A 26,443-nucleotide genomic window follows, 5' to 3' on the forward strand; every position below is an offset into this window, starting at 1 on the left:
AGGCAGGCTGGTGCGGGGGAGCGTTGACGAGGGGCCCAAGGTGCACTGCCGATGAGGAGGCGAGGTGGGGAGGCGCGGGCAGCACGCGGCAACACCGGGACCTGGTCGGTGAGCGTGTCGGTGCGTGTGTCGACAGTGACTGAGCAGGTCTAGCCCAAGCTGGCCCTCTGGCTGAGCGACAGTAGCGAGGTTCGGCCGGACAAGGGGGAGCTTCGCGTCGTCGTCTCTGTCCTCCTCCCCGTCCCTCTCTCTCTCTCTCTCGCTCTCGCTCTAGAGTGCACGGGACCCGACTGCCCACCATGGCCTACCACGTCGACCCCTCGCGCCAGCACCCGCCACCGCCCGCATCCTCGTCCTCGTCGTCGTCGTCCCACCCCGCGCCGCACCCGCAGCAGCAGCACGCGCCCCCTCCACCGCACCACCACCACCAGCAGCAGCAGCAACAGCAGCCCGCTCAAGCCCAGCCGTACGGCCGCGGCACCGTCCCTTCCTTCATCGCCCAGAACCAGCGCACCTACGAGGAGCAGGAGCACCTCCGCCGACAGCGCCAGCAGTACGAGCACCAGCAGCACCTCCAGCAGCAGCACCACCAGCAGCAGCAGCGCGACCACGCCCTCTTTGGCCCCAAGCCCCCGCAGGCCCCGCCCTCGGACGCCTACGTCTACTTCAACCGCCGCCCCCACTTTCGCAAGGACACGCTCGAAAAGGCCCAGGCCGCCAAACTCAAGCTCGAGCACTACTACCAGAAGGCCGTCCAAGAGGCCATCGACCGCAACACGCGCCGCACCGACCTCGAAAAGCGCCTCGTCGCCGGCCAACCCCCAGCCGCCGCCGCCTCGTCGTCGTCGTCCGACCCGGCCGACCAGGACCGCAAGCAGCGTCAGCTCGCCCAGCTCGGCCGCACCGAGTCGAGCTTCCTGCGCCTCCGACGCACCCGGCTCGGCCTCGACGACTTCCGCACCGTAAAGGTCATCGGCAAGGGCGCGTTCGGAGAGGTCCGCCTCGTGCAAAAGGTCGACACGGGCAAGATCTACGCCATGAAGTCGCTCAAGAAGGCCGAGATGTTCAAGAAGGACCAGGTGCGTCCCCGCCCCCTCACTCCCTCTCTCCCCTCCCTCGGTCGCGCCCTTCTCTCGTGACTGACCTTGGCGAACCTTGCGCGCCGCCCCTCGCAGCTCGCCCACGTCCGCGCCGAGCGCGACGTCCTCGCCGAGTCCAACTCGCCCTGGGTCGTCCAGCTGTACTACTCGTTCCAGGACGCCAACTACCTGTACCTCTTGATGGAGTTCCTCCCCGGCGGCGACCTCATGACCATGCTCATCAAGTACGACACGTTCTCCGAGGACGTCACGCGCTTCTACATGGCCGAGTGCGTCCTCGCCATCGAGGCCGTCCACAAGCTCGGCTTCATCCACCGGTCCGTCCCCTCTTCGCGCCGCTTCCCCACCCGCACTCGTAACTGACCACCTCTCGCGCCCTCCCCCTACAGCGACATCAAGCCCGACAACATCTTGATCGACAAGGACGGCCACGTCAAGCTGTCCGACTTTGGCCTGTCGACCGGCTTCCACAAGCAGCACGACTCGGCCTACTACCAGCGCCTCCTCGAGGGCGGCGACGGCGGCGCGCCCGCCGCAGCCGGCGCCAACGGTCAGCGTGCGGCCTCCAACGGCGGGCGCAACTCGGTCGCGCTCAACTCGATCAACCTGACCGTGTCGAGCAAGGACGCGATCGCGACGTGGAAGGCCAACCGCCGCAAGCTCGTGCGTCCTGCTCTCCCTCTTTTTCTCTTGCGCCTCATGCGCTCGTCCCTGACTCTCTCTCTCTCACACTGTCACAGGCCTACTCGACGGTCGGCACGCCTGACTACATCGCGCCCGAGATCTTCCTTCAGCAAGGCTACGGCCAGGAGTGCGACTGGTGGTCGCTCGGGGCCATCATGTTCGAGTGCCTCGTCGGGTACCCGCCGTTCTGCAGCGAGAACGCGCACGACACGTACCGCAAGATCATCGACTGGAAGCAGCAGCTGTACTTCCCCGACGACGTGCGCCTCAGTCGCGAGGCCGAGGACCTCATCCGCAGGTGCGCCGCTCGTCCTCTCTCTCTCCTGCGGCGAGGGTCGCTCTCGACAGTGGCCCTCGTCGCTTAGCCGTGACGTTCGAGCGGTACTCACGCTTGTGTCGCGCGTGCGCAGATGATCACGTCGGCGGACCAGCGCCTCGGGTCGCACTCGGCCGACGAGATCAAGAGCCACCCGTTCTTCGCCGGCGTCGACTGGGCCACAATCCGCAACATCGAGAGCCCGTTCATCCCTCAGCTGCGGTACGTCCTCCCCTTCTTCTCTCCCTCTCGAGGCCAACTCGTCGTCGGGACCGGCACTGACCCCTCGCCTTCCCTTGCCGCGCACAGCTCGCTCACCGACACGTCCTACTTCCCGACCGAGGACCTCAACGACGTGCCCGAGCAGCCGTCGCCGTCGGCCGGCGGCGACGGGACGGCCCAGGGCGCCAACGACCTCATCTGGCTCGGGTACACCTTCCGGCGGTACGAGGGCGCGCCGAGCCACTCGGCCTGGTGAGCGCGTCTCGCGGATCACTCTGTGCGTCTGCCTCTCTCTCTCTCTCTCTCCTGCGGCTACGAGGCGCCGAGTCGATCTGACTCTCGCCGTCGCCGTCGTCGTCGTTCACAGCAGCACCGCTCCTTTCCTTGCCCCACCCTGTCTCGCGCCCTCTCCTCCTTGCCCGCAACGCCCTCGCCTGTCCCTCGTCACGTCTCGCCATCCTGTACGCCCCCTCGTTCGTCTCCTCACCCACTGCAGCATCCTCGCCGTCCATCATTCTCCAACCTGCTCCGGTAGCACCCTTTCCCTCTGCGTCTCGCGCACCGTCGCCTGCAATCGAGTGCGCGTGGCCTCCTCTCGTAGACAGAGCGATCCCGAGAGTGTGAAAGCGAGCGCCTGAGCCCGATCCGTGAGACAGCGGCAACCAAACGCCCGGATGGCGCGCCGCCTCGGCGACTTCCTCTTTCTCCCCCTCTCTCTCTCCAACGCTGTACTCGAGCCTCTAGCACTGCTCATCGCAAGCACAGCAACTCCAAGCCCCGACTCGCTCAAGCCGCCAGTACCTCGCCCGCGCTCGTCGACCTCGACTTCCTCCTCATCGCCGACCTTCCGCCGGCTCACCTCGCTCTTCACGCGCAACCCGCCCCGTCTTCTCCGCCCGGTCTCGCACCAGCACCACCACCGCCGCCTCGAACACGCACCATGCCGACCCCTGTCGACGCCCAGGCTCGCCCGCCCGCGCCGCGCGAGACGATGAGCCGCGAGCGCGAGCGCGCCCAGGGGACGTTCGATCTCGAGCGGTTGACGTACGCCATGGGTGGCGGAGAGTCTGGTGAGTCGCCCGAGCCCTGGCTCTACGGTGGGCGGTCGTGCGGGTCGGGACCGGCGAGGAGAGCTCGAGATCGAGCCGAGGAGGGCCGGCGAGGCGACCTGGCGTCGAGGAGTGGGACACTCAGCGTGGCGGCGCTCTCGTCCTGGTGCTGTGGAGCACGTGCATCCCTCGGCGCAGCGGCGGCGGCCTGCGAGCGTGCGGCGGCCTCGTACGGCTCATCGTCGTCGTCGGGCCCCACTTGCCGCGGGCGGCCATCCACGGGCGCGCCCTTTGTTAAGCAACCATGCGCACCGCCTCAGGAGCATCACTGACACTGTACCTCCCCCGCCCGTCCCGTCCCCGCAGACGTCAAGCTCAAGCGCAAGTTCATGTTCGAGCTCGAGCGCGACCCGCTCTTCAAGCTGTCCGACATCCACGACCTCACCAAGGCCGAGATCCGCGAGCGCACCATGTCCAAGTTGTGCGTCTCCTCTCTCTCTATCAGGGTCTGGTCGGCGAGACGGCGAGACGGTCGGTCGGCTCGAGCCTTCCTGTCGTCCTCGTCCTCGTTCGCCTTTGGCCTTGCCGGTTTCCTTTGGGTCGCCCTCTCGAGGTCAGGCACTGACATGATTCCGCCCTACAGCGCGTCTATGGCCTACTACGTCACCAACGAGCCGGTCGCGCAGTTCCAGCAGGTCCGTCGCCGCCTCCTTCCCCCTGCCCTCTCTCTTGACGGTCCATGGGCGCCTTTACTGACGCCGTCTCTCTCCTTCACGTCCACCTACAGCGCATGAACGTCGTCTCGGTCGCCGACCCGGCTTTCTGGACCCGGTGCGCTTCGACCGTCCCCTCGACGACCCACAAACGTCCACTGACCCGCCTGAGCCCTCCCCAACCCTCCCTCCCCTTTGCTCTTCCCGAACCTCTCTGCAGATTTGGCGTGCACTATGGTTCGCTCGCTCCCGCTTCGCGTATCCTTGAGGGCCCGAACTGACTTCTCTCGATCCGCCCGCAGGCCTCTTGTTCGTCTCGCCCTCTCCTTCAACGACGTCGTCCCGCCCGCCCCGACTGACGCTTAGACCGCCTCTTACAGCCTCGGCGCCCTTCGTTCGGGCGCCACCGCCAACCAGATGAGCTACTGGATGTCGCGCGGCGTCATCACCCTGCAGGGCATGGTCGGCTGTTTCGCAATGACCGGTGCGCCCCGCTCTCTCTCTCCCTCTCCCATCGCGACGAGATCCTGACGTCTCTTCTCCCTCAGAGCTCGCACACGGCTCGAACGTCGCCGGGCTCGAGACGACCGCGACCTTCGACGACCGCTCGGACGAGTTCGTCATCCACACGCCGTCCGTCTCTGCGACCAAGTGGTGGATCGGCGGCGCCGCCCACTCTGCGACGCACGCCGCCGTGTTCGCTCGCCTCATCGTCAAGGGCATGGACTACGGCACCAAGACGTTCGTCGTGCCGCTGCGCAACCCCAAGACGTACCAGCTCCTGCCCGGCATCGCGATTGGCGACATCGGGTGCGTCCCTCTCTCCCTCTCTCTTCCTCTCCTGCACGTCATGAGTCTCTTCCTGACTCTCCTCGGCCCGCCTCGCAGCAAGAAGATGGGCCGCGACGGCATCGACAACGGCTGGATGTGCGCCCGGACCTCTTCCCTCTCTTCCCGGCGCACGTCCTGACCTTGCTTCTCCTCATCGTCGACAGCCAGTTCACCGGCGTCCGCATCCCGCGTGCCTACATGCTCATGAAGCACGCGCAGGTCACGCGCGAGGGCGAGGTGCGTGAGCCGGCGCTCGCCCAGCTCACCTACGGCGCCCTCCTCCAGGGCCGCGTCTCGATGGTCGCCGACGCCGCCGTCACGGCCAAGAAGGCGCTCACGATCGCGCTGCGGTACGCCGCCGTGCGGCGCCAATTCAAGACGGGCGACAACCCGCTCGAGACGCAGCTCCTCGACTACCCGATCCACCAGCGCCGCCTCTTGCCGCTCCTCGCCCAGGCCGTCGCCATGGGCTTCACGTCGTACCGCATGACTGCCCTGTTCGAGGAGATGAGCGAGGAGCTCGAGTCGTTCGGGAGCGACTCGGACGAGGAGGAGACCAAGGCCGTCCTCGAGAAGCTTAAGGAGACGCACGCCACGAGTGCAGGACTCAAGGTGCGCCCTCTCTCGCCCTCTCTCTTCTCTCCCTCTCTTCCCTCCTTGCCGTTCCGAACCTGACGAGCCCTCGCCTCCCCTCATCGCGCAGGCCTTCTGCACCTGGAACGCGCTCGAGACGATCGAGAAGTGCCGCGCCAGTCTCGGCGGCCACGGCTACTCGGCGTACTCGGGCCTGCCGAGCATGTACAACGACCAGGCCGTGCAGTGCACCTGGGTGCGTCCCGCTCTCTCCCTCTCTCGTCCTCTTCCTCGTCGGCGCCAAAACTGACGCCGTCCTTCTCCTCTTCTCCCTGCGCAGGAGGGCGACAACGTGAGCCCTCTCTCGTCCCTCGCAGCAGCTCGAGAAGGCCTACTGACCATGCCTGCCAATGTGTGCAGACCATCCTCACGCTCCAGTCGGGCCGGTCGCTCGTCTCGTCGTACGCCGACGCCATCAAGGGCGCGACGCTCCCCGGCGGCCTGTCGTACCTCAACTCGCTCCCCGAGGTGCTCACGACGGCGTGCCCGACCGACGCTGCCGCACTCGAGCTCGACACGCTCCAGGCCGGGTGGGACTGCGTGTCGGCCAACGTCGTCAAGCAGGCGCACGAGAAGTTCGAGCAGGCGCTCAAGAGCAACGGCGGCATCACCCGCGAGGAGGCGCTCGAGCTGTGCTCCCAGGAGCGGTTCGTCGCGGCCAAGGTCCACGCGTCGGGCTACCTGTTCCGGTGCGCCCTCGCTCCTCCTCTCCCCTGTTCCTCGAGTCGCGCCGGATTCTGACTTTGCCCCTCTCTGCCACCTGCAGCATGTTCCGCGAGGCCCTCATCGAGCTCGCGAGCAACGAGCCGGCCGACAACGGCGTCGTCGCGACGCTCGAGAAGATCTGCACCCTGTACGGCTGCTGGGCGATCGAGGAGAACGCGCAGCACTTCCTCAAGTACCGGTTCTTCTCGCCGTCGCAGATGGACGCCATCACGGCCGAGGTGACGCGCCTGTGCGCCGAGCTGCGCAACTGCGCCGTCCTCCTCACCGACAGCTTCGACCTGTCGGACCACATCGTGCGTCCCTCGTTCTCTCTCTCTCTTTCTCCTTCCCGAACGAGTCACTGAGGCTCTCGACGACGACGATGACGGTGCCACAGCTCAACTCGCCGCTCGGACGGTACGACGGCGACATCTACAACCACTACTTTGCGCACGTCCAGGCGGCCAACCCGCACGAGCCGGTCGCGCCCTACTTTGAGCGCGTCATCAAGCCCCTCATCGAGCGCGAGGACCTCGGGTTCGACGACGCCGACGAGATCGACCTCGACGAGGAACTCAAGGAGATCCAGGAGGAGCGCGAGGGCGATGGCGAGGACGACAAGGAGGAGGAGGCCGAGAAGGTGGACAAGGTCAAGAAGACGGTCGACGAGCCGCCCAAGTAGACGAGGTCCTCTCCCTTTCCCCTCACTGTATAGTCGCACTCGCTCTCTCTCGTCGTCCCTCGTCGTCCCCGTGTCGTCCTCTGTGCAATCTCATGTTCTCGCGGCGTCGCGAGCGGTCCGAGAGTCGGCCTTCGCAAGTGAGTTCTCTCGTTCCCGCGAGCTCGGAGCGGCGGTGCTCCTCGTGGCTGGGCTGGACCGCAAGCAAGCCGTGACTGTGCGCTGTGACTGCGCGCTGCAGAGAGGCTGTGGCGCGAGGTGGCCTGCACCGCCTCGCCGACCTCGGCTCCTCGGCTCGCTCGTCTGAGTCTCGCGCTCCTCCTTCCGCTCTCACCCCTCGCCCGCCTGTCGACACACTCTTGGCCCCTCCAGCATGGCCTACAACAACCAATGTGCGTCCTCTCCCTCGCCTCAGGCCCTCTCGCGCCCCCTGTGGACCGCCAAGAGGATCGCCGCTGCCCCGCCATCATCATCTCTCGAGTTCGGCGGCCACTCGTCGCGAGCGAGTGGGAGTGGATGCGACGAGCCGGCAGTCAGGGTGGATGTCTGTGCGAGGGAGCTACGCGGGCGCAGTTGGCAGCATCTCGTCCCCCTTCCCCTCGTCGGCCGCCGTGCAACCTCCTCCGGCCAGCGGCCACTGCCGCCCGCCGCCTCTCAGCCTCGTCCGAGCCGCCTATGTGGCAGGCAAGAGGCCGATGGCGCTCTCGGAGGCGAGCGAGCGGCTGCGCGAGCGCTTCGCCGTCGTCCTTCGCCACCAGCACCTCCCTCGCCCAACCCTTCACTGACTCCCTCCCTCGCACCGCGCAGATCCTCAGCAGCCGCAAGCAGCATACGGCAACGACGGCAAGGGCCCGCAGCAGTACGGGTACGGAGGTGGCGGGTACGCTCAGCAGCAGGGCGGGTACCCGCAGCAGGGCGGTGCCGCGCAGGGCTACTACGGCCCGCCGCAGGGCCAGCCGGGCTACGGCCAGCCTCCTTACGGTCAGCAGGTGCGTCCGAGCTTTTCTCTCTCGGTCAGGCGAGCGAGCAGGCGAGTGGACGCCCTGGACGAGTACTGACGTCGTCTCGTCCTCCTCGCGCAGCCGTACGGCCAGGCGCCTTATGGCCAGCAGCCGCAGATGGTCATGGTGCAGCAGCGACCTCAGGGTGGAGGAGGCGGTGGCGGCTCGGGCTGCTGCCTGGGATGCTGCGCGGCCATTGCAGCTTGCTGTGCGTCTCTCTCTCTCCTTCTCTCTTTCTTCCCTCCCCCTCGTCCTTTCCGCCTCTCTCTTCTCTCTGCCTCCTCCTCCCTCCTTGCCCCTCGATCCACCCCCGTTGACATGTACGCCTGCGCGAGACGAGCCCCATTCACTGACCGCTCCTCGACCTCGTGTGCAGGCTGCCTCGACGCCATCTTCTAAGGCGCACACAGACCCTCGACCTCTCTCTGTATACCCCTTTTGTCGTCTCCACATCTCTCGTCCTGTCGATGTCTCGCGCCCGCTCTCGTAATTTTCCGGTTTCCCTCGCCCACTCGAACCCCTCGCGAGAGACGGAGAGAGACCGCGAGAGCTCGACGCGGGACAGATGATATTGCACGCCGAGCTGTTGCCGCGTCTTTATGCTCATGCTGGGCCCTGTTGCGCTGCGAGGGCGTCGATCTCGGCCTGCGAGAGTCCGTCGAGGCGGTGGAGGAGGTACTCGACCTGTCGTCGATAGGCGAGGAAGGTCAGACGTCGCTCGACGTGACGAAGAGAGAGAGAGAGAGAGGAAGAGAAAAGGGGGGGAGCGCACCTCGACGTCCTTGGTGAGCGGGATGATGTACTCGCGGTAGAGGCGCACGACCTCCTCGGCGCTGACTTTTTCCTTGCCGCTGTCGCGCACGGGCTCGCCGTCGGGCCCGAGTTCGGCGCCGTACCACCGCGCCTTGTTCTCGAGGCGGACGAGGAGCGCCGCCTCGACGGCGGGCTTGGTGATGAGGGCGAGGAGCTCGTCCGGGTTCGGGTTGAGGATGTGCGGCACGAACGCGGCCGGGTGCGACAGGAACTTGCTCTCCGAGACAAACATGCCTGCGAGGGGGCGCAGCGTTCGAGTCAGTCACGGGAGCTCGAGAGAGAGAAAGGGGGGCGGGGAGCGCACCGCAGTGGATGCGGCGCGAGATGGCCTGGAGGCACTCGATGTCGCGCGTGCCGGCGCTGCCATAGTTGCCGTCGTCGTTGGCCTTGCCGAGGTGGTCGGTCACGGTGCGGGTGATCGAGGGCACGATCGAGTCGAGGTAGAAGGTGACGATGGCCGGGTTGACGTTGATCCCGGTCGGGTCGACGAGGAGAGGAGGGTAGTTGAGCGGGGGCAGGATCGGGGCAGGGAGGTCGGCGCGGGGCGTGAACGGGTGCTCGTCGGGGCTGTGGGTCGCGTGCGGGTTCGCCGGGTGAGCAGGGGTACGTCTGGCGAGGCGAGGGCTCGAGGAGGAGCGAGTCGAGAAGGTCGAGCGGGGGGCGCACCTGTCGTAGCGGCGGATCTTGGCTGCGCGCGTTCGAGAAGACTGTCAGTGACGTTCAGGAGACGGTAGAGGGAGAGGGAGGGACGGACCGTGGCTCGTCTCGGTCTCACGCAAGAGCCACTCGAGCCAGCTGCCGGTGAAGCCGTCGCGGTGGAGGACGTCGGCAAAGCCGTCCTTTGTGTACATGCGCGGGTTGTGGGCGAACTGGGCGCGCTCGATGAGGACTGGGTGACGCAAGGTCAGCTTTCGAGTGCGCGAGAGAGAGAGAGAAAGAGGTTCGGAGTTGACGGACGGAAGATGATGGTGTCCTCGAGGCGAGTGAGGGTGCGGCGGATCTGTGGGGGTGCAAGGGTTGGTCAGTGTGGGAGTAGGGAGAGCGCAGGGCGGCCCGATCAGAGGCGAAAGGGAGCTGACATTCTCGAGGTCGAGTGGGGAGCTGGACGGGTCCGAGGCAGAGGTCATGAAACTGGCACGGGGCGGTGCGGTACGACGAGTGAGAGTCAGTGCCGTGTTCAGGAGGGGATTGACCGAGGCAGACTCACTTCATGATGACGAGGGAGGTGCGTCGACTGAGGTGAGAGTTGGACTTGGCCGTGAGCAGGCGGCGACGAGGAAGACGAGACCACCTCCTCCTCGCCCCCTCCTCGCTCCTCACACCATCCCTCTGTCGCCCAGGATGCTCGCCAGGAACCTCCTCCGCTCGGCACACCGTGCACCCGTGAGCTCGCCTTCCTCCCTCACCTCTCGCCCGCACCTCGGCCACCCGTTTCCCTCGTCGCCTCGTCGGGCCCAATCGGCGCTCCCTCGATCCTCGCCTCGCACACTCGCCGCCTGGACCTGCTCGACCCACCAGCCACCCCGTCTCCCGCCTCACTCGCCGCCGAGCAACCCCTCGACCGCACCGCGACAGCGCGCCGTGGCCCACTCGTGCCACACCCCGGGCTCGTTTACCGCGGCCGCCCGCACTCGCCATCCTCACCCCTGGGCCGCACCACACCCGGCCAATCTGTGCCAGCACCGTCAAGCTCGCTCTCAAGGAGCCGAGCGCGGCCGCACAACGCGACGGCGAGCGACCGGCGCATCCGGCCACCCGGACCATCATCTCGTCCTCCTCTCCCTTCGGTTCACGGCACTGACTCTCGCTCTCTCTCCCGCCCCCTTTTGTCCCTCGTCCTACAGGCGGCGTTCCGCACCCGTTCGCTCGCCACCGCCGTCGCGTCCCCGGCCACCCAGATCTCGACCCTGCCCAACGGCCTCACGGTCGCGACCGAGGCCTCGTCGGCCTCGTCGACGGCCACCGTCGGCGTGTGGATCGACGCCGGCTCGCGCGCCGAGACCGACAAGACGTCGGGCACGGCCCACTTCCTCGAGCACATGGCGTTCAAGGGCACGGGCAAGCGCTCGCAGCACCAGCTCGAGCTCGAGGTCGAGAACCTCGGCGCCCACCTCAACGCCTACACCTCGCGCGAGCAGACCGTCTACTACGCCAAGTCGTTCGCGTCCGACGTGCCCAAGAGCGTCGAGATCATCTCGGACATCCTCACGGGCTCCAAGCTCGAGGCGGGCGCCATCGAGCGCGAGCGCGACGTCATCCTCCGCGAGCAGCAGGAGGTCGACAAGCAGGTCGAGGAGGTCGTGTTCGACCACCTGCACGCCGTCGCGTTCCAGCACCAGCCCCTCGGCCGCACCATCCTCGGCCCCAAGGACAACATCCTCTCGATCCAGCGCGACGACCTCGTCAACTACATCAAGACCAACTACACGGCCGACCGCATGGTCCTCGTCGGCACCGGTGGCGTCGAGCACCAGTCGCTCGTCGACCTCGCGACCAAGCACTTTGGCCAGCTCCCGACCTCGAGCCAGCCCATCAAGCTCGGCGACGCACAGCACAAGACCAAGCCCGACTTTGTCGGCGCCGAGGTCCGCGTCCGCGACGACACGATGCCGACCTGCAACATCGCCATCGCCGTCGAGGGCGTCGGCTGGAACTCGCCCGACTACTACCCGATGCTCGTCATGCAGTCGATCATGGGCAACTGGGACCGGTCCCTCGGCGCCCAGTCGCTCCTGTCGAGCCGCCTGTCGCACATCATCTCGTCCAACAACCTCGCCAACTCGTTCATGTCGTTCTCGACGTCGTACTCGGACACGGGCCTCTGGGGCATCTACCTCGTGTCCGAGAACGTCATGAACCTCGACGACCTGACCCACTTTACCTTCAAGGAGTGGGCCAGGTTGTCGACTCACCCGACCGAGGGCGAGGTGGGCCTTCCCTCTCTCTCTCTTTCCTCGTCTCGGGCTCCTCTTTGAGCGCGTCACTGACTCGCCCTCTCCCTTTCCCTCCTTGTCCCTCGCGCCCCACAGGTCTCGCGCGCCAAGGCCCAGCTCAAGGCGTCGCTCCTTCTCGGCCTCGACGGCTCGACCGCCGTCGCCGAGGACATTGGTCGCCAGATCGTCACGGGCGGCCGCCGCCTCGCGCCCAAGGAGATCGAGGCCGCCGTCGACGCCGTCTCGGTTGGGGACGTGCAGCGCTGCGCCAAGAAGTACCTGTGGGACAAGGAGTGCGTCCTCTCTCTCTCTCTGTTGTCGCGCCTCGACAAGCTCGGCGGGAACCTGACGTTCTCCTCCTCTCCCTCTCTCTCTCTTTCCCTCTCGCGCCCTCTCGCAGCATCGCGGTTGCGGCGGTCGGTCGCACCGAGGGCTTGATGGACTACAGCCGCATGCGGTCTGGCATGACGTCGCTGCTGTGGTAAGGCGGAGGAGGAGGGACTCGGAGCAGGAGGAGCGAGGAGGAGAGGAGGAGCTTCTCGCCATGTGTAGGGGCCGTCTAGAAAACGGGTGCAGTTCTTTAAACCCTACTTGCCATCGCTCGTCGTCGTCTCGTCGGATAGCGAGAGCGTGCGGCGCGTCCGAGCGAGAGAGAACCGCCTTTGAGAGGCCCGAGCGCTCACAGCCTCGCGCATCGTCGACCGCCGGCCCTGCGTCGAATGAGCGGGTGCCGTCGCTTGCCCGTCGTCGTCGAGGACTGTACGGCCCCGCTGCCTTGCGGCCACAGCGCAGGAGAGAGAGAGAGAGAGAGCGGGGCGCAGGAAACGAGGTTTCGGAGGCGACGACGAGCACGAGGTGGAGCAGGATCGGCGAGTGCGCTCCGTCACTCTCTCACTCTCTGTACGTCCCTCGCGTATGTGCCCGAGTCGGCCGCACAGACGTGCTCTCGCGGTGGCGGCTCGACGACCGCGTGGCCCTCGTCCTCGTCCTGCTTGTCCTTCCCACACAAGCGTCGACCTCTCGCTCTCGGTGCGCTTCAGTGCGTGTACTCTCATCAGTCCCTGAGACGGCCCACGACGTCTCGGGCGTCGAGAGGCTGTCGCTCGAGCGGGAACGTCCGCTCGAACGATTTGAGAAGGTCCCGCGCACGCTCGTCCTCGACGACGCACAGACCCTCTCTCTCTCTCTTTCTTTCTGCGCCGCATCGACGGCTCGACACGGGCGGGAACCAGCGTGTGCAGCAGATCGTCTCGCACTCGCTCCTCGACTCGAAGGACAACGCAGAAAGGCACTGAAACGACCGTTGCGGCGAGAGAGAACGAGAGAGAGTCGCGGACCGCGCTAGACGAGAGAGGGGAGAGACGAGAGAGTGTACTACCCAAGAAGAAGAAGAAGAGAGAGAGAGAGAGGAGCGTCGCCGTCTAAACCAGGAGACCGGACCAGAGAGGGGGACGAGGAAAAGGGAGCACGACGAGCCGGACCCTACTTGCGCTCGGTGGCTAGGATGCGAGGGTTGAACGGCTCGATGTGGATGTCGTCGGCCGGGTGGCGGTACAGCGGCTGCTTGAGCCTCTTCTGGTCGCTGCAGGGTGAGGCGAGGCGGCGAGGTCAGTTTCGCTCCTTCTGCCGGCTCGACGACGACGAGGGACTCGAAAGAGAGAGTGACAGGGGACGCACAGGTAGTGACCGCAGAAGCCGATCGAGCGACCGAGGACGAAGAGACCGTTGAGCGTGCCGATCTGCGAGACGAGGCAAAAGTCAGGAACTGGGTCTCTTCCTCCCCGACGACGACGACGACGACGACAGGGTTCGTTCCCGAGAATACAGAGAGACGGAAGACGCACCTTGGCGTACTCGTTGGCCTCCTCGGCCGTGAACGCGCCCGAGTTCTTGAGCAGGTCGACGAAGCAGACGGCGATGCCTGCGATTCGACGAGCACGAGGTCAGTTTCTCTTCCTCGAGGTCTGCGGAAAGCGCCACTCACAGCCATCGACGTTGAGAATGGCGTGTCCTTCGCAAGGCGCTCGAGCACCAGTGCAGATACGCCGGACTCGGCGAGAAGGCGAGACTGCCTCGAGCGTTCTCGCGCTCAGGCCTCGCTCTTTCCTGGGCACTCTGGGCTCGATCGACCTGTCAAGACAAGTACTCGACGATGGGCCCGAATCTGCAGACAATTACCGGTACCGCTCGCACGACTCTGCGCGAAAAGGGAGGTCGAGGAGGCGGCGGTCGCTTGCGCGCTTGCGACAATCGGGTGCTCGAACCGGTACCGCACTCTGAGCACGGTGTGACGACGATCGAGCCACGAGTCGAGCCGAGAGAGCAGGACGAGGCGGCCCCTGGAAAGGGTCCGAGCGAGCCTTCTCAAGTGGACAGCTGCCAAGGACCAACCCGCTTCCGCGCTACTCTTGCGCGTGCGGCTCTAAGCAGACCTGTCGAGTAGCACTCGGAGCTTGGCCCGAGCAGCTCAGGCGAGAGCTAGGAGCGCAAAAAGGAGCGAGGACGAGTACGGCGCGAACGCGAAACGCAACAAAAGAGGAGGGTTGGCGCGCGGCGCGGCCGGGGTGCGACTGGTAATCCGAGTAGCATGCCGGCGGCGTGGCGACGCTCAAGCCTGATCTTTATCAGCCCGGTGTCTGCCCCAATTCCTCGAGGTAATCCCGCAGCTTGATGTTGGGAGGAGAGCTAATGAACCTGGGTGGTTCGACAAAGGAAAGTACTACTTTGCTGGCGCACGCCACACGCATTCGGTTCACCTCCCGATCGTTCTCCTTCTCGCACCTCGACTCGCTTCGACTTGGGAAGGTCGCCATCGTCTCGAGCATTTTCTGTAGCACGTCTGGGTACCCTACAACACCCCCCTTGCGCGGGATGGCGAGCGAGGAGCGAGGAAAAACGTCGGACGAGGAGGGCGCGCGCGCCGGCTCGGCTCGCCTCTTCCCCACATGCTCGCCCCTCTGCCCTCTCCTCCTGCTGCCACAGAGCTCGGGTTGGGGTGTGAGGCAGCTCTGGGACGGTTTTTGCCCAGTATCGAGGCCTCGCGAGGCTTCGCGAGCAGAGAGCGAGCGAACAGAGGGCCGAATCGAGCTCGAGAGGACGAGAGGCGAGCTGCTTCGTCGAGCTGTGCTCCCGAGTCTGCTCCTGCACCTTCGAGACTCGCTCAAGGGCTCGGCAGAGTGTAGCTCGAGAGGTCCGGCGACCGTGCGCTGCCCTTTGCGAGCGGTCCGAGCGTCGAGTCGAGGTCAAAGCGCCGCAGCTCGACTGCCTTCGGCGCGTTCGCTCTCGCTCCATCGCTCTCGAGACACGCTGTACAGCAGCGTGCAGCATCAGCGGATAGAGGCGCGAGGTGGCCATGAACGACGAGCGCTCAGGAGTTGCCGCCTGACTCTGAGCTGAGGAGGATGTTCAGCAGGAGAAGGTCGGTCACGAGCTCGCCATACTGTGCCTCCTCGACCGGCGTATCTCTCGGTCGACGGCTTGAGGCGGCTCCTCGAGCATGGCGCCTGGCGCGATACCGCCTCGCGACGTGACTCGCTCGACTCTGCGTCGAGGAGGGAGTCGAGGAGGAGGGACTTGCTTTTTTCGCGGGTGGACCTCTTGCTTTCTCGGTCCAGCATCGCTCAACGGACGTATCGAGACGTGCACTAGACGCTTGGCCCAGTTCTGCAAGCCCCTGCGAGATGGTAGACGAAGAAAAGCGTCCCTCGGGCTTCCCGACTGACTCTTCCTCGGCGCGTGCTGCTCTCTCGGTGACCGTAACGAACGTTCGGCGAGCTCGATGCCCGCTGTACATAAGCTCAACGTGAGCGAAAGAGAGGGCCCGAGCACCTCGGCCAGGGCGCGCGACTCGAGGGTTGGACCTCGTCCTGCTCGAGCTCGCCACTTGCTCGCTCCTCTCGCCGCGACAGGGCTCGAGTACGCTTCCTGACGCACAATCACAGAGTCACAGAAGGGTCCATTGCGCGTCGCCCAACTCTACTCCCTCGGCCCGAGCTTGTCCAACGCGCGCACGCCCTGCTCCTCCCACTCCTCCTTGGTGACCCAGAAGCTCGTGTTGTCCTTGAGCACGTCGGCGAGGACGGCGCCGCCGAGGTAGACCATGTGCTTGCGCCGGGGCGGGTCCTCGATGCGGATCTTGAACTTCTGCGGGCGCTCGAAGAGGGCAAAGGTCAGGGAGGGCGATTCTCGCGAGAGGCTCGTGCGCACGACGACGAGACAGAGAGATGGACGATGCGACGCACAGAGAGACGCTCCGGGTTGCCGTTGAGGACGCGCGTGAGGTAGAGCTGCTTCATCTCCTTCTCGACGCGCGACGGCAGGCCCGGGTACATGGACGAGCCGCCCGAGAGCACGACGTGCTTGTACAGCTCCTGACGGACGTCGACCGGCGCAGCCTGGATCGTGTTGAAGAGAAGCTCTGCGACGTCGAGAAGCGTCAGATCGGGCTTTGAGGAGCGCTAGAAGAGACGAAAGAGGAGGACGGACCGGCGACACCGGGCTGCTCGACGTCGACGAGGTGCGGCTGGAACATGCACTCGGGTGCCTCGAAGCGCTCAGAGCCGACCTTGATGACGCGACCGTCCGGAAGCTGCGAGGGGCGCGGAAGAGGGAGGCAGGAAGGGAGAGAAGGCGGGGAGAGGAAGAGTCAGTCGGGGGACGGCGAGAGAGCGCGACGACGGTGAGCGTACCTCGTAGTTCTCGACGAGGGTCGTCGTCTCCTCACTCAACCGCTTGTCGAGGTCGAGGTCGTAGCTGCGGACGAGGAAGGCGTGAGCGATCGAGATCCATAAGTGCGACGAGCTCGCGAGTTGATCAACTCGACGACCTCGATAAAGGGAAACCGCCGACGCACCTCGTGTAGCACAGCTTCTCCTTGATCTGCCGAACCGTCTCAAAGTCGGCCGTGCGGTTGAAGGCGTAGCCCCGCATGAGGAGGAGCTTGATGAGGTACCGAGTCACGTCGCGACCGGCGACGTCGAGGCGCTTGGTGAGGTGCGGGAGCGCAAAGCCCTCGTACACGGGGACGATGTGCGTCACACCGTCACCTGAGTCGACGACGACGCCCGACTGGAGGCCTGCGGGAGCGGGAGGAAAGGTCGGGTGAGTCGGCCTGCGAGGACGGGCGAGGTGGAACAAGGGAGGGAGGAGGACGCACCCTGGGCGTAGAGCGTGAGGACGGCCTGGATGGCGACGTAGATGCCGCCGAAGCCGTACTCCTCGAACATGACCTCGGCCATCTTCTCGCGGTTCTTGAGCGGGTTCATCGGCGGCTCGGTGAGGAGAATCTTGCGGCCCTGCGTGTCGACCTTGAGCTTTTCCTGGAACGTGTAGTCCCACAGGATCTTCATGTCGTCCCAGTTCTTGACAATGCCGTGGTCCATCGGCTGCGACAGCTGGAGGTACGAGCGGTACTCGGACGCCTCGTCGCCGACCATGATGTCCTTGATCGCCGCCGTCGTGGCGCTCTGGCCGCGCTCCTCGGCGCGCAAGATGGGACGGCCGATCAGGGAGGGAAAGGTATGGGCCGGGAAGTCTGCGCGGAGGAAGGAGAGGTCAGGTCGGTGCGAAAGATCGACCCGAGGCGTTCCAGCGGCAGCCACCCGGTGAGGAGCTGGTGGACACTGCTGAGAGAAGGTGAAGCGACTCACTGGATCCAGCATAGCCGCACTTGACGAACTGCAGGCGGCAAGCGGGTCAGCGCCTGTGCTCCTCGGCACGTAGGGCAGGGGGGAGGGGAGCGGGCGAGAGACGCACGCCGGTACCGTTGTCGACCACGAGCGGGGTGTCGTACTCGGCCATGACGATTCTGCGGACGAGCTGGACGTGTCAGTGCCGGGCGTGAGGAGAGATCGCTCGCGGGCGGCGTGGTGCGTGGGCCGAAGAAGCGGTGCGCCGTGCGGGCCGATGAGACGGCTGCGCTGGCCCGCTACCGAGCTTTGAGAGCTCCCCGACAGCACTAAGGCCCACCCGCTCCACTCGCACGTCGCAGCCGGCGTGCGCGCCCCGCTCCATCTGGCCGAACACCTCGCGTGGTCCCCTCTTGCGCCCTCCCACCGACTCTGGCTCCCGCCCAGCAGGCTCGATCTGCTCAAGGGGTGTTGGAAAGAGGACTCACCTGGTTGTGCGGGTGCTAGTGCCGTGTGTGAGAAGCGAGTCGGGGGGAGGTGTGGGGAGGTGATGACGAGGACGAAGGCAGCGACGGCGGGCGCACGCGGTGCGGTTTCGTGCTTCGGGGCGAGTGCTGGTGCGAGCGAGTGTGCCAAGCTGTCTCGACGTCGAGCGAGAGAGCGTGAGCGGGTGATGGCAGAGTCTCCTTGCTGCGACCGACCGCCGGCGAGAACGAGGTCGGGCAGCGGCCACTCTCGCTTTCGAAGCGGACCAGCAATGTAGCACCGCTCGTACGACACTATCACAGCTCCGATGCCTGCCCGACAAGCGCCCGCAACAAGTTCCTTTTCTCCTCGTCGACCTCGCCTCGTTCCGACTTGAGCTCTCGCCAACCCTGCCGTCTCTCAGAACGGGAACGGCGACCAGGACGAATACGAGTGTCTGTTGCACACGACGGGTACGGCACAGCCGTGGCGAGAGATACGACAACGAACGAGAAGAGGAGGACGGCGTCCAGCGCGCGTCTCGAAAACGCCCACCGGCGGCACGCCTCAGCGATCTGCGTCGAGCTCAGCATCAGTACAAGTGTCGCTCATGATCGGACGAGAGGAGAGAGAGAAAGGGACGCACCGCCGACCGCCCACCACGCTCCCTCTCCTCCTCCCTCGACCGCCGCCGCCGCTCGCCCCGCAGCGCGCCCTCCTGCCCGCCCACTCTCCCTCACCTCCTCGCCCTCCTCCTCGTCGAGCCCGTGCCCGAGCCCGTGTCCCGCGCTCGCGACCAGGCTTTCCCCGCCGTCGCCGCTCAGGCTCCCGAGCGCGCTCGAGCCCATCCGCGCCGGCGACGCCGCACCCGAGCCCGAGCCCGCGCCGTCCTGCACGAGTCGCCGCCGGCGCTCCTCGGCGCGTGCGACGCTCATCGTGCTGCGGCGACGCAAGAGGGAGGACGAGCCGGCGGGCGAGTCGGGCGAGGACGCTGCGGCTGAGGCGGCGGGCGCGCCGTGCTTGCGCGACCGGGAGCGAGTACGAGAGGATTGAGGCGTCGACCGTGAAGAAGGCGTGGGCGTCGAGATGGTCGAGTCGTCCAAGGCGAGGAGGCGAGCGGCCTGTCGGACCATCCTCGAGTCAGTCGAGGTTCGCGGCGGCGAGAACGAGGGGAACAGTACTGGCGCACCTCGTCGAAGAAATCTGCAGCCCGCACCTCGTCCCTGACCTGCTCCCCTCCCGCCTTGCCGCCGACGGCCCCGCTCAGGATCTCGGCGATCCGCAGGCAGCAGCTCCCCTCGGCGTGGCGCTCGTCGCTCGGCGCCTCGGCGAAGAGCTGCCGTGCGTCCGACAGGTACGAGATGGCGAGCGACGCCGAGCGAACCTTGAGCATGACGAGCGCGAGGCGGTACGACGCCCACGCCTCGTCGACGGGGAGGTGCGCCGAGTGGAAGAGGGACGAGGCCTGCAATGCGCGACATCCAGGTACGTCAGTACAGCTCTGGGACAGGGTTACAGACGCAGGAGGACGAGAGAAGGAGCGCGACGCACCTCCTCAAAATACTTGACGGCCTGCTCGAACGCGCCGCTCCTGACGCACGACTTGCCGAGGGCGTAGCACGCGTCGCCCTCGTCGGCCGTGTCGCCTCGCCGCCGAAAAATGACGCGCGCCTGCGCGAGGTAGTTGTAGCCCGTGCGGCGGTCGTCGAGCGCGGCAGACGAGGCGAGGAGGCCGATCGTGTACAGGACCTTGCCCTCGCGGTGCGAGTCGCCGAGCTTGAGGTACAGGAGGAGGCACTGCGGACGTAGGGAGCGTGAGCTTCTGGACGAGACGGGAGCGAGGGCGAGGGAGCGAGGACGCACCTGCTTGAGGAAGAAGACGGCTGTGTCGGGATCCGACGCCGAGAAGAGGTGGCCCAACTCGGCGTAGCACATGGCCTCGCGCGCCTCGTCGCCGAGGTCGGCGTACATGACGGCCGCCGCCTTGAGCTGCTCAGTCGCCTGGCTCAGGTCGGGGAGCGCGAGGAGCGCGAGCTGGAACATGGCCATGGCCTCCTTGGCGCGCTCGTTGATGAAGTGGAAGCACGACCGAGCCTGCGGGCGTGGGCGTACTCGTGAGCCTGGTCAGATGCCTCAACGACAGAGACAGGACCAGGACGTGGCGGAACCGGGCGACGCACCTGCTCGAGCGCACCCCTCGCCGTCTCCTTCTCGCCGCGCTTCTTGGCTCGCATGCCGAGGCTCGCGTAGCACATGCCCGCCTGCCACATGCTCTTGTCCCGCCGCTTCTCCTGCCCGTCCATGTCGCCGAACACGACGGCCGCCTGCCGGAAGTGCCGCGTCGCCGCGAGAGGGTTGCCATCGCGCGACAGGGCGACGCCCGAGTCGTACAGGGCGCGCGCCTCGTTGAAGGCGGCGCGGTCGGCCGAGCGGGAGCGTGCTGCTGCTGCCGAAGTGGTGGTGGCGCTTGGGCCGGCGGCCGGAGTGGGTGACGAGCGAGGCGAGAGGTCGTCCGGGGTCGAGGGGAGCGAGAGAGGCGGCGACGAGTACGGGACGGGCTTGCGCGCGCTGGCCGGCAGCGTGCGCGTGTACAGGGGCTCGTCGGCTTCTGCTATAGGTGCGAGGAGCGACATGCCCGCATCGAGGCGAGGTCGGAGGACGGCGAGGGAGACAGAGCGACCGAGGGCGGAGCGAGCAGCGAGGCGGTGCAACGGCTCGATGGGTGCGCTTCGCTCGAGCGTGCGAGGGGTGCACAGGTGGCTTCTGCTCGTGAACGAGACGCGACGCAGCCCTTCCGAGGCGAGTGCGAGAGCACAAGACGACGTTGCGCGTGCTCGACCTCGTCGCGACCGGTTCTCTCCTTCTCTCACACGGCAGCGAGCACTGAAAGACCTTCAATTGCATCACAGAGGATACCGACACTGATCACGGAAGCCGAGAAGCCCGCACGAGAGCTTCCTCACATGTTCTGGCCCGGCACGACCGGGAGCGAGCTGCTCAGGCCGCCGTCGACCGGGAGGTGAATGCCGTTGACCTGCAGGCAGATGACAGGGTCAGTATGCCGTCGTGCGTCCGGCGCAAGGAGAGAGCCTCGCCGTCGCCGGCTCGGGGCGACGGCGGGCGCGCAAGTCGACGAGAGGCTCTGAGCGGGCGAAGGACGCACGTAGGACGAATCGTCTGCGGGCGAGAGAGCTCGGCGTCAGTCTCGCAACGCCGTGAGAGAGGGTAGAGAGGCGCAAGACGCACCGGAAGCGAGCCAGAGCGCCGCCTGCGCGATCTCCTCGGCGATGCCGAACCTGTGAAGAGGACGAATACGTGGGTCAGCGCCGTCACCTCCAGCTTTGACGTCCTACCCGAGGCACAAAGAGGGTCCGACCGGAAGGAGGGGAGTGAAAGAGCGCCGACGCACCTCCTGAGCGGGTTGAGCTGACCGACCTTGCCGAGCGTGCCGCGCTCGCGTGCCCGGTCGAACGTGAACGTCGTCATGCCCGTCTCGATCAGGCCAGGGCAGATGGCGTTCTGTGTGCATGCGACAAGGGGTCAGTGAGGGGTTCGCCGAGGAGGGTCGGCGGCGAGAAGCTGCCAACGGCAGAGTCCGAGGGAGAGGAACGAGACGACGCACGACGCGGATACCAGTGCCGGACAGCATGTTGGCCGACGTGTTGGCGAGGTTGATGACGCCGGCCTTGGACGCGCTGCGAGGGCGCAGATGACCGATAGGGTCAGTGCGGCTCACGGGTTTGAGAAGGTCGACGAACGGGCTCGGCGCACCTGTAGTCCATCGGCCCTGCGCCCGAGCGGATACCGGCGACTGCGAAACGCTCAGAGCGTCAGGAAAGATCGTGCGAGGGACGAGAGGGAGGGAAGGTGACGGACCCGAAGCCGTGAGGACGATGCTGCCGCCTGCCGCTTCGGCCGGGTTCTCCTTCATGGCGTTCGACGCGTGCTTGACGGCGAGAAAGCAGCTGCGGAAAGAAGCCGTCAGCGTGTCACTCGCGCGCCTCTACTCGAACCTGCGGCTGTCCAAGACGCCAGCGCCGAGGTCTGAACGACGAACGAGAGAACCAGTCGACGCACCTGAGGAGGTTTACGCGCATGACCTCCATAATGCCCTCCTCGTCCATGGTCGGCAGGTGGAAGTTGGCGCCCGTGATGCCGGCGTTGGCGTAGAAGAAGTCGAGGCGGCCGTGCTCCTTGAGGGCGCGCTTGCACAGCGACTCGACGAGGCCCGAGTCGGCGGCGTCGCCCGTCGCGGCGGTCACCTGCAAAGGTGGACGCCATCAAAGAATGTCAGTGAGCGTCTCGGGGGGTACTAGGTTGCGCGCCGACGCTCGTGGCGAGGCAAGGGACGGACCGTGAGGCCCTTGTGCTTCTTCTCGAGCTCGTCGGCGAACTCCTGGAGGGTCGAGCCGTCAAAGTCGAGGACGTAGAGGGCCTTTGCGCCTGCGTGGATCGGTAGACCGAGGGTCAGAGGGTCGAACGGGGCGTGGGTGCGAGGGAGAGGGGCGGTTGACGGACCCTCGCGAGCGAGGAGGCGGGCGGTGGCACGGCTGCGGGACGCGGTCGACTCGGGTCAGGGCTGTCGGGAGGGAGCAAGGGGACTAGAGGACGGACCCGATGCCCTTCTGCGAGCCGGTGCCCGTGACGATGGCGACCTTGCGGTTGAACCGACCCGAGCCCGGCTGCGAGTCGAAGTGGGTCTTGACCTGGTTGAGGCGGGCGATGGTGCGCTCCTGGGCGTGCTTGAGCTGCTCTGCGGAAGGGCGGGACATGGTGTAGGGAGCTGGGCGAGGCGTGTGGGAGCGAGCAAAGGAGGAGAAGACGAACCCGGTCGGACGAGGAGCCGAAGCGGGGCAGCCGGCGTCGCTCACCTCGAGCAGGTGTGTGGCGCTTCTGAGCTGCATGTGAAGCTAGTGCAAGCATGCCTGCATGGCGCAAACAGCTCCCTGCGCGCTGCGTCGAGACGAGGTTCTCTTGGCCGCACCTCGCTCGGCGCTCGCTCGCAGCTCTCGTCCTCACGCGCCAGCCCCGCTGCTGCAGGACAGCGCGCACAGGCCTGCACCTCAGCCTTCTGTCGGTACCGCACCTCCAGACCGCCCGCACTCGCAGCCCGCCATCGTTGCCGGCTCCCTCTCCCCGCTCGTCCTCCTCGTCATCAGCCCGAGCACCCGCCTCGAGCGACAACAACACCGCCAGCCGCCATGGACTCGAGCCTGCTCGCTCAGATCCAGCAGGGCAAAGGCCTCAAGAAGGCCGTCACCGTCGACAAGTCCAAGCCCGTCGGCGCAGGTCCGTCCCCCGTCCTCCTCGCGCCTCCTCCCCAAGCCGTCTCACTCGCCCCTCGGCCCCTGCGATCTCCATCACTGACTCGCACTCGCCTCTGACAGGTGCCGTACTCGACGAGAGCGGCGGCGCACCCAGTCGAGGTGCTCCCGCCGTCCCTCGCGCTCCTCCCGTCCCTGGCGGTGGTGGGGCTTCGGCGCCCGACGACACCGACAGGCCGCCTCAGCTCGCCGGCATCTTTGCCGGCGTCGGCATGCCCACCCTAAAGAAGACGGGCGCCCCCGTCGCGAGCTCGCTTGGCGGAGGTGCGCCCCCTCTTCCTCTTCTCTCAATTCCGCCTTCGTCGCGACCCTGACACTGCGTCTCGCCCGTCACAGCTCCTCCGCCTCCCGGGCGTGCATCGCCGGCGCCGCCCACTCGACCCCCTGTCGCTCCCCCGAGCAGGCCGCCTGTCGCACCGCCGAGTCGTCCTCCCGTCGCTCCGCCTGGTCGACCTCCCGCAGCTCCGCCGAGCAGGCCGCCAGTCGCTCCTCCCCGAGCACCGCCTAGCGCGCCTCCTCGCCCGCCAGTCGCTCCTCCCCCGCGACCCGCCGCTGCGCCACCGAGCCGTCCCCCTGTCGCACCGCCGCCTCCTCCTGTCGGCCGCCCTTCGCCAGGCGGCGGACCCCCACCTCCTCCCCCTCCTCCCCCTCCGCCTGCACCCGGGAGTCGCGCACCGCCCGCCGCACCGCCGCCTCCTCCTCCTCCGCCAATGGGCGGGCAGAGCGCGCCGCGACCGCCGCCGCCGCCTCCCGCTCGGGCGAGCCCTGCGCTCCCCGGCCGCCCTGTGCCGGCGCCGCCGCCGCCGAGGGCTGTCCCTGCACCGCCGGCTCGTCCGTCGCCGGCTGTGCCGCCCGCGCCGCCGACGCCGAGTCGGCCCACGCCCGCACCGCCGACTCGCAAGGCGCCGCCGGCCGTCCCCGACTCGCTCCTGAGCAACTCGTCGCCGGCCGGATCGTCGCCGCCTCCCCCTCCTCCTCCCCCGCCTCCTCCTCCCGCACCTCCCGCACCTTCGCGACCGCCAGTCGCACCGCCTGCACCGCCGTCGGCCGCTCCTCAGCGAGCGGTCCCGGCGCCCCCTCCGAGCCGCGTCCCTCCCCCGCCCAGGCCCGCCTCGCCGCCTGCCGCTCCGGCGCCACCTCCTCCTCGTGCACCACCTCCCCCTCCCGGTCCTTCTCCTGCGGCCGCCGCGTCGAGCGCGCCGCCTCGCGCACCGCCGCCCCCTCCCGGTCGCGCGAGCCCGGCCGCTCCGCCGCCTCCTCCTCCGCCCGGGCGCGCCCCGCCGCCGCCGGTCGGCATGGCCCACTCGCGAACGAGCAGCACGGCGTCGGCTGCGCTCGGCCAGGCGCCTCCTGCGCCCGCCGCCCCTGCACCGGCTCGCGCGCCACCGGCTCCGAGCATGAACGGCGGCTCGGCCCTCTCGCGCAGTGCGTCACCCTCTCTCTCTCTCTCTCGCCCCTTCTTCCTCGAGCCTCGCACTGAATCTGCCTGCCGAGCGCCCCCACAGTCCCCTCGCCCCCGTCGGTCCTCGCCCTCCCCAACGCCCCGACGCGCACGTTCCCGCCGTCGGCCCAATTCCCGGCCCCGAGGCCGTTCGACGCCGGGCAGGTCATGGGCCGCAAGAAGCTCAGTGGGTGGGACTACCGGGCGCACATTGGCTGAGGGCGGTGCGCCGGAGTGGACGAGCGAGGTGGTCGAGGAGGTGGACGAGGAGGAAGGAGCGAGGGTGGAATTGAACGGCCGTTTCTCTGTCTCTCGGTGCGCGCCGTACTCGGGACATTTGAGAGCTGTACGCGAGTGACGAGCGACAGGACGAGGACGAGCTGTGACGAGAGCGCGTCGAGGCGACCCTTGAGCTGCTCCGTCCCGACCTTTGGCCCGCTCTCTCGTTCCTCGCGCTCGCGATGAACTCTCTTGCGCGTCCTCCTCGCCGGCAACGGCGCACAGGCTCTCTAGAGAGGCAAGGAGCAACGTTGCGACAGGCTACGCGAGGCGGCTGGACTCGGGCTCGTCGAGCGCGCTCGGCCGGTCGAGAGTTCGTGGGCGAGGCGGCGGCGGCGCGTGCGGCCCGGGCTTTGATGTCGCCAGCGGACGTGGACGATGAGGTGCAGGTCGCCTCGTGCGGGTCGGGCGCGCGAGGCGCATCGGGGGCCGAGCTGGCGGTGGCGAAGGAGCGCACGGACCCGCGCGACTTGATGGCGAGGGCGAAGTGGACAAGGTGGCGCGACGGGCTCGGCGTCTTGTGGGCGTGCGGTGATCGATGTCGGGAGCAATAGCGCTCAGGGAAGCGGCGCTTGGCCTCGCACGGGCGACGGCGGGAGGGCGCGCTCGGGGTGCGTGAGGCGCCAGTCGTGCTTGCCGTCCTTGAGCTCCTGGATTTCCGAGTACGTGATGCTGCGCGACGGAAGAAGGTGTCAGTACGTCGCCGAGATTCACGATCCACGGCGGCGGACCGCCTGCGCGTGCCGCACGACTGGAGGAAGGAGACGGGCGAACGACGGACCGAAACTGGTCCTGGCACGCCTCCATGGCCTGGTACAGCTCGTGCACGCGGTCCATGTAGTACTTGTGCGCGATCTTGCGCACCTCGTGAGCTATTTCGGCGGGCGGTGAGAGAGCGTGAGCCGGTTGGAGAGAGCCAGGGGTGGGGGAAGGGGAGGAGAGGGACGGACACTGAGGCGGGAAGGCGGTCGCGCTGTGTGAGGGAAGGTGTCAGTGAGGGCATGAGGAGTAGATGGAGAAGGTGGGCGCACGGTTCGACGCCGACGTGCTGGAGGAGGACGCTGAAAGTCCTCGCGAGATGCTGCGGCGGGTCGAGGAGGAGGAGGGAGAGAGAGTGAGCGCCTCCTCGGCTGGGAGAGGGTCAGGAAGGGAGCTCTCGAGCGCACCTGAGCCGTGAACCACTCGTCTGTCCTCGCCCTGAGCAGGGCGTGTCCCCTCAGCAGCCGCCCGACCGCCTCCCAGTCGTCCGAGCCCTTCTCGAACACGGCCTGCGCGAGGAGGACGCGCTCGTGCGTCGTCGTCTGGTCGAGGAGGTGCGACTCGTCGGGCGACATGGCCAGCGCGGGCGTGCTCGACGTCATGGGCGAGGTCGACGCGGCGTGAGGAGGTCGGGGGGAGAGGGACGGCGATGAGGGCAAAGGCGGCGTCGGGCGGGCGTGCTCTTTGGCGTGGGCTGCTGTAAGGTGCTGCTGCGGGTGCTGGTTGCCTCGCCGAGTTCGTCGAAGAGGATGGCGAAGCGGGAGAGGAAGGTCGCCTCGAACCTCGTCCTCGAGCGACTCTCGGCGGCCTCAGCGACGGCGCATGTCTCCGTGGCTTTTTTGGCGGCTCACAGTGACGAGCACGAGAGA

General features: G+C 67.2%; 11 protein-coding genes across 11 annotated transcripts; 5 read left to right on the forward strand and 6 right to left on the reverse strand.

Moving 5' to 3' along the window:
* Positions 1-299: 299 nt before the first annotated feature.
* On the forward strand, positions 300-2,578 carry RHOBADRAFT_39341 (uncharacterized protein; the record flags this gene model as incomplete). Its single annotated transcript, XM_018413615.1, has 6 exons — positions 300-1,079; positions 1,176-1,417; positions 1,490-1,763; positions 1,841-2,082; positions 2,194-2,322; positions 2,410-2,578. The coding sequence occupies 6 exons, from the start codon at positions 300-302 to the stop codon at positions 2,576-2,578; spliced, it is 1,836 nt and encodes a 611-aa protein (XP_018268365.1).
* A 684-nt stretch (positions 2,579-3,262) lies between these two features.
* Positions 3,263-7,039, forward strand: RHOBADRAFT_55802 (uncharacterized protein; the record flags this gene model as incomplete). Its single annotated transcript, XM_018418023.1, has 15 exons — positions 3,263-3,392; positions 3,738-3,852; positions 4,015-4,066; positions 4,159-4,202; positions 4,305-4,321; positions 4,387-4,393; positions 4,465-4,568; positions 4,633-4,894; positions 4,973-5,011; positions 5,080-5,527; positions 5,619-5,744; positions 5,829-5,840; positions 5,909-6,237; positions 6,315-6,567; positions 6,651-7,039. The coding sequence occupies 15 exons, from the start codon at positions 3,263-3,265 to the stop codon at positions 6,933-6,935; spliced, it is 2,223 nt and encodes a 740-aa protein (XP_018268366.1). The 3' UTR covers positions 6,936-7,039.
* A 232-nt stretch (positions 7,040-7,271) lies between these two features.
* On the forward strand, positions 7,272-8,445 carry RHOBADRAFT_66925 (uncharacterized protein). The gene is made up of 4 exons (XM_018419124.1): positions 7,272-7,324; positions 7,740-7,921; positions 8,015-8,141; positions 8,310-8,445. The coding sequence occupies exons 1-4, from the start codon at positions 7,306-7,308 to the stop codon at positions 8,330-8,332; spliced, it is 351 nt and encodes a 116-aa protein (XP_018268367.1). The 5' UTR covers positions 7,272-7,305; the 3' UTR covers positions 8,333-8,445.
* A 19-nt stretch (positions 8,446-8,464) lies between these two features.
* On the reverse strand, positions 8,465-9,888 carry RHOBADRAFT_39345 (uncharacterized protein). The gene is made up of 7 exons (XM_018413616.1): positions 9,826-9,888; positions 9,704-9,746; positions 9,501-9,635; positions 9,413-9,434; positions 9,051-9,313; positions 8,706-8,980; positions 8,465-8,617 (listed from the first exon to the last, which is right to left on the reverse strand). Exons 1-7 carry the CDS (start codon positions 9,871-9,873, stop codon positions 8,537-8,539), a joined length of 867 nt encoding a protein of 288 aa, XP_018268368.1. The 5' UTR covers positions 9,874-9,888; the 3' UTR covers positions 8,465-8,536.
* Positions 9,889-10,087: 199 nt separating this feature from the next.
* On the forward strand, positions 10,088-12,164 carry RHOBADRAFT_46774 (uncharacterized protein; the record flags this gene model as incomplete). Its single annotated transcript, XM_018414852.1, has 4 exons — positions 10,088-10,129; positions 10,591-11,673; positions 11,776-11,972; positions 12,080-12,164. 4 exons carry the CDS (start codon positions 10,088-10,090, stop codon positions 12,162-12,164), a joined length of 1,407 nt encoding a protein of 468 aa, XP_018268369.1.
* Positions 12,165-13,161: 997 nt separating this feature from the next.
* RHOBADRAFT_18116 (uncharacterized protein) lies at positions 13,162-13,682 on the reverse strand (the record flags this gene model as incomplete). The annotated part of the gene is made up of 4 exons (XM_018412406.1): positions 13,162-13,261; positions 13,357-13,418; positions 13,524-13,600; positions 13,664-13,682. Coding segments are annotated over 4 exons (258 nt in total), but the record flags the coding sequence as incomplete, so codon positions are not given.
* A 1,932-nt stretch (positions 13,683-15,614) lies between these two features.
* RHOBADRAFT_66926 (uncharacterized protein) lies at positions 15,615-17,968 on the reverse strand. The gene is made up of 9 exons (XM_018419125.1): positions 17,795-17,968; positions 17,434-17,485; positions 17,328-17,355; positions 16,835-17,212; positions 16,532-16,754; positions 16,368-16,431; positions 16,165-16,267; positions 15,921-16,096; positions 15,615-15,822 (listed from the first exon to the last, which is right to left on the reverse strand). The coding sequence occupies exons 2-9, from the start codon at positions 17,476-17,478 to the stop codon at positions 15,655-15,657; spliced, it is 1,185 nt and encodes a 394-aa protein (XP_018268371.1). The 5' UTR covers positions 17,479-17,485; positions 17,795-17,968; the 3' UTR covers positions 15,615-15,654.
* On the reverse strand, positions 15,615-20,554 carry RHOBADRAFT_55807 (uncharacterized protein). Its single transcript, XM_018418024.1, has 14 exons — positions 19,952-20,554; positions 19,635-19,865; positions 19,323-19,568; positions 18,961-19,236; positions 18,418-18,892; positions 18,282-18,346; positions 17,434-17,485; positions 17,328-17,355; positions 16,835-17,212; positions 16,532-16,754; positions 16,368-16,431; positions 16,165-16,267; positions 15,921-16,096; positions 15,615-15,822 (listed from the first exon to the last, which is right to left on the reverse strand). Exons 1-6 carry the CDS (start codon positions 20,402-20,404, stop codon positions 18,339-18,341), a joined length of 1,689 nt encoding a protein of 562 aa, XP_018268372.1. The 5' UTR covers positions 20,405-20,554; the 3' UTR covers positions 15,615-15,822; positions 15,921-16,096; positions 16,165-16,267; positions 16,368-16,431; positions 16,532-16,754; positions 16,835-17,212; positions 17,328-17,355; positions 17,434-17,485; positions 18,282-18,338.
* A 96-nt stretch (positions 20,555-20,650) lies between these two features.
* On the reverse strand, positions 20,651-22,543 carry RHOBADRAFT_39357 (uncharacterized protein; the record flags this gene model as incomplete). Its single annotated transcript, XM_018413617.1, has 11 exons — positions 20,651-20,805; positions 20,935-20,948; positions 21,018-21,067; positions 21,181-21,290; positions 21,394-21,466; positions 21,543-21,582; positions 21,648-21,736; positions 21,849-22,033; positions 22,126-22,214; positions 22,290-22,321; positions 22,386-22,543. 11 exons carry the CDS (start codon positions 22,541-22,543, stop codon positions 20,731-20,733), a joined length of 915 nt encoding a protein of 304 aa, XP_018268373.1. The 3' UTR covers positions 20,651-20,730.
* Positions 22,544-22,972: 429 nt separating this feature from the next.
* On the forward strand, positions 22,973-24,847 carry RHOBADRAFT_55809 (uncharacterized protein; the record flags this gene model as incomplete). Its single annotated transcript, XM_018418025.1, has 4 exons — positions 22,973-23,060; positions 23,159-23,359; positions 23,432-24,520; positions 24,601-24,847. The coding sequence occupies 4 exons, from the start codon at positions 22,973-22,975 to the stop codon at positions 24,753-24,755; spliced, it is 1,533 nt and encodes a 510-aa protein (XP_018268374.1). The 3' UTR covers positions 24,756-24,847.
* A 525-nt stretch (positions 24,848-25,372) lies between these two features.
* On the reverse strand, positions 25,373-26,239 carry RHOBADRAFT_55810 (uncharacterized protein; the record flags this gene model as incomplete). Its single annotated transcript, XM_018418026.1, has 5 exons — positions 25,373-25,487; positions 25,597-25,687; positions 25,766-25,788; positions 25,847-25,896; positions 25,982-26,239. Coding segments are annotated over 5 exons (536 nt in total), but the record flags the coding sequence as incomplete, so codon positions are not given.
* Positions 26,240-26,443: the final 204 nt, after the last annotated feature.

Source organism: Rhodotorula graminis, assembly GCF_001329695.1.
Source record: "Rhodotorula graminis WP1 unplaced genomic scaffold RHOBAscaffold_15, whole genome shotgun sequence".
NCBI lineage: Eukaryota > Fungi > Basidiomycota > Microbotryomycetes > Sporidiobolales > Sporidiobolaceae > Rhodotorula > Rhodotorula graminis.